At 36.7% G+C, this 2615-nt stretch overlaps 1 protein-coding gene across 1 annotated transcript in view; it reads left to right on the forward strand.

Moving 5' to 3' along the window:
* The window catches only part of LOC123966425 (type-2 ice-structuring protein-like), a 3286-nt gene extending 1542 nt beyond the window's left edge, over positions 1 to 1744 (forward strand). Inside the window, exons 4-9 of the mRNA XM_046042591.1 lie at positions 188 to 238; positions 403 to 450; positions 555 to 664; positions 773 to 907; positions 1002 to 1113; positions 1456 to 1744. Coding sequence (XP_045898547.1) covers positions 188 to 238; positions 403 to 450; positions 555 to 664; positions 773 to 907; positions 1002 to 1113; positions 1456 to 1526 — 527 coding nt within the window. The 3' untranslated portion in view covers positions 1527 to 1744. The remainder of the gene's footprint in view (positions 1 to 187; positions 239 to 402; positions 451 to 554; positions 665 to 772; positions 908 to 1001; positions 1114 to 1455) is intronic.
* The last annotated feature ends 871 nt before the right edge of the window (positions 1745 to 2615 follow it).

Consider the following 2615-nt stretch of genomic DNA (forward strand, 5'->3'; position numbering starts at 1 on the left):
TCTCCACCATGAAGACGCTGACTCTGTCTGCACTTCTTTGTGCCATGATGGCTCTGACCAGAGCTGCTGGTGAGTATTACTCCATATGTGAGTGTGAACGAGAGACAGCTTATGTTCATGTGTCTATACACAGCAACAAGGGTAGATGAAGACATGAACTCACTAGTGGGTCAAAATGTCCTTCCAGCTCTTCCAGACGCAGAGGATGGACCTTGGACAGAGGGAACTAGTGTCCAAGGTGAGTGCATATTTCTTTAGATTTGTAATGGTCCTCTCTTGTAATCTCATATATGAGACATGATTATTACTGCATGTACAGAAAAAGAAATTAAATGCATTCATAAATACACAATAAAGACAGCAGACAACTTAAATCACTAACTGCTATGTCAAACTGTGCAGTTCTTCCAGACTCAGAGGCTGGAAACTGGACCGACTCATTCACTCCAAGTTAGTGGATACTTTATCAGAATTATATTAAAATACACTTTATCATGATTTTCTCCTGTAAAAACAAGAAATGCATCTACTACTTCTTGTCTGTTTGACTTCAGGAGAGAGTCATGTTGTCAAGAGGTCCGCATCTTGTTCCGAGGTTTGGACTGATTTCAGTGGTCGCTGTTTCCTCTACGTTCCACAATCCATGAATTGGGCTGCGGCTGAGGTAATCAGGATTATCTTTATTCAGTGAAGCTTCTACACGACATTTATTCTGTGCACTACTTTCTAGCAGTGGCATCATTTACAGCCTTGGCTTCTTTCCCCACTGTAGAGAAACTGTATGTCCATGGGTGGACACCTTGCATCTGTACACAACATCCAGGAGTACCGTGAGATTCAATCGTTGATATTGAGGGCCACTCAAAATCAAGGATTAGCATGGATTGGGGGATCTGATGCACAACAGGTAAATTATTCATCATTATATGATGTGCAACCTTTATTTAATTTAAGCATTATTGTCCTGACTCTTTTATATAATATTGTCTTCTGTATTCAAGGAGGGAGTTTGGTTCTGGAGTGATGGAAAGCCTTTCAGCTTTTCTCACTGGTGTCCTAGAGAGCCTAATAACCATCAAGGTAGTCAGAACTGTCTGCTAATAAATCACTCAGGTAAATTACGACACAATATTTTACTTACAAAGAAAAGGCTTGTGAATTGCATAAATTTAAATATTTTTGGGTTTATGAAGTCACTTGAATGTTACCAATACAAAACATTATATCATAAACTACAAAACGTACAGTGTTGTTTTTTTTAGATTGATTAGTTACCTATTAATGCAGCTACAAAAACTGTTGTGATGACAATAGTCAGGAGTTTCTGTCTGTAACTGTGAGTGATGATGTTCAAACGGACAATATATCCCAGGATGAATGATCTGTCTACATAATGATGCTTCATTCAACAGTTTCAGGTTTGCTGTCTGACTGCTGTGTTTTTGGTTCATACAGATAAGAAATGCTGGGACGATGTGCAAAGTGATAGGCAGCTCCCATCTGTCTGTGTCAGAAATGGCTGTTAAACGCATGAAGAACGTGTCAAAAAAACAAATACTGATCAATTTGTGTTTGTGTCCACCAGTCTCATATTTGAACTGAAGGCTTTATAACTCATAAAATGACATCTTTATTTCTTCTCTATTGCTGTAATGAAAAGAAAGCTTTTAGCACAACTTTATTCTGCAGAGTGAACTGTTTTTTCTTGTCTTATGCAAAATTAAAATCTCAAGCATTGAAACAAGCTGGTCTGTGTTATATCTCCCGTTTGTACAGGTACAATCTTTCTGGATCTCAAAGAGCTTCAGCTTTAATATTGTTAAATAATACTGAACATTATAGTTGTGGAGAGCACCTAGAGAAAATGTTCCTCACATACAATCTACTGGATCTTTCTAGTTTCCAAAAGTGTCTGACAGCATTTGGTTTAGTTTAGACCTCCAATTGTGTTATGTTAATTGTGTAATTAAATAGAGTAAATAAATAAGGTGTAATTCATCTAAACCAAAGGCTTAATTTATTCCTCCACACTGGGCATTTTAATATATAAATATATATAGTTATTACCACTTTCAATAACTTTTAATGGTTTAATTTGAAACTTAACTTTACATGTCTGTGGTGTTTCCAGTAAAAAATGGCTTGAGACTATTTTATATTCAACCAGCAACTCCCCTATACACCACTATGCCACACACGGATCTTTTTTTTTTAGATAAATGTTCATTTATAAATAAACCGTCATGAATATTCTTTCTGAATGTCTGTGAAGGTTCTCAGTCATCCGGGTCATAGTTATCCAATGAAGGTTGAGGTCAAGGGCTGGACTGGACTGTCCAGTTGCCCTTGGATATTCTTTCTGAATAAAATCACATCAGTCAGGTTTTAAAAGAAACAGATGTCCCTTACAGCTGCCACAAAATGGGACTATGGGACAAATACATTTTTTAGATGGTTTCAAAACAGCATCCTGGCTAAACGGATCCCAGTCTGTGATATATTTTCCTCTGGTCAAAATAACATGTAAATTGTACTTATTTTACTGAAAGACTTGAGATATTATTTCAGTTAAATGAGGTCTAAACTCCATAAATTCCAAAAATAAGTCCAGAACT

The sequence above is a fragment of the Micropterus dolomieu genome, unplaced genomic scaffold, assembly GCF_021292245.1.
Source record: "Micropterus dolomieu isolate WLL.071019.BEF.003 ecotype Adirondacks unplaced genomic scaffold, ASM2129224v1 contig_13401, whole genome shotgun sequence".
NCBI classification, from domain to species: Eukaryota; Metazoa; Chordata; class Actinopteri; order Centrarchiformes; family Centrarchidae; genus Micropterus; species Micropterus dolomieu.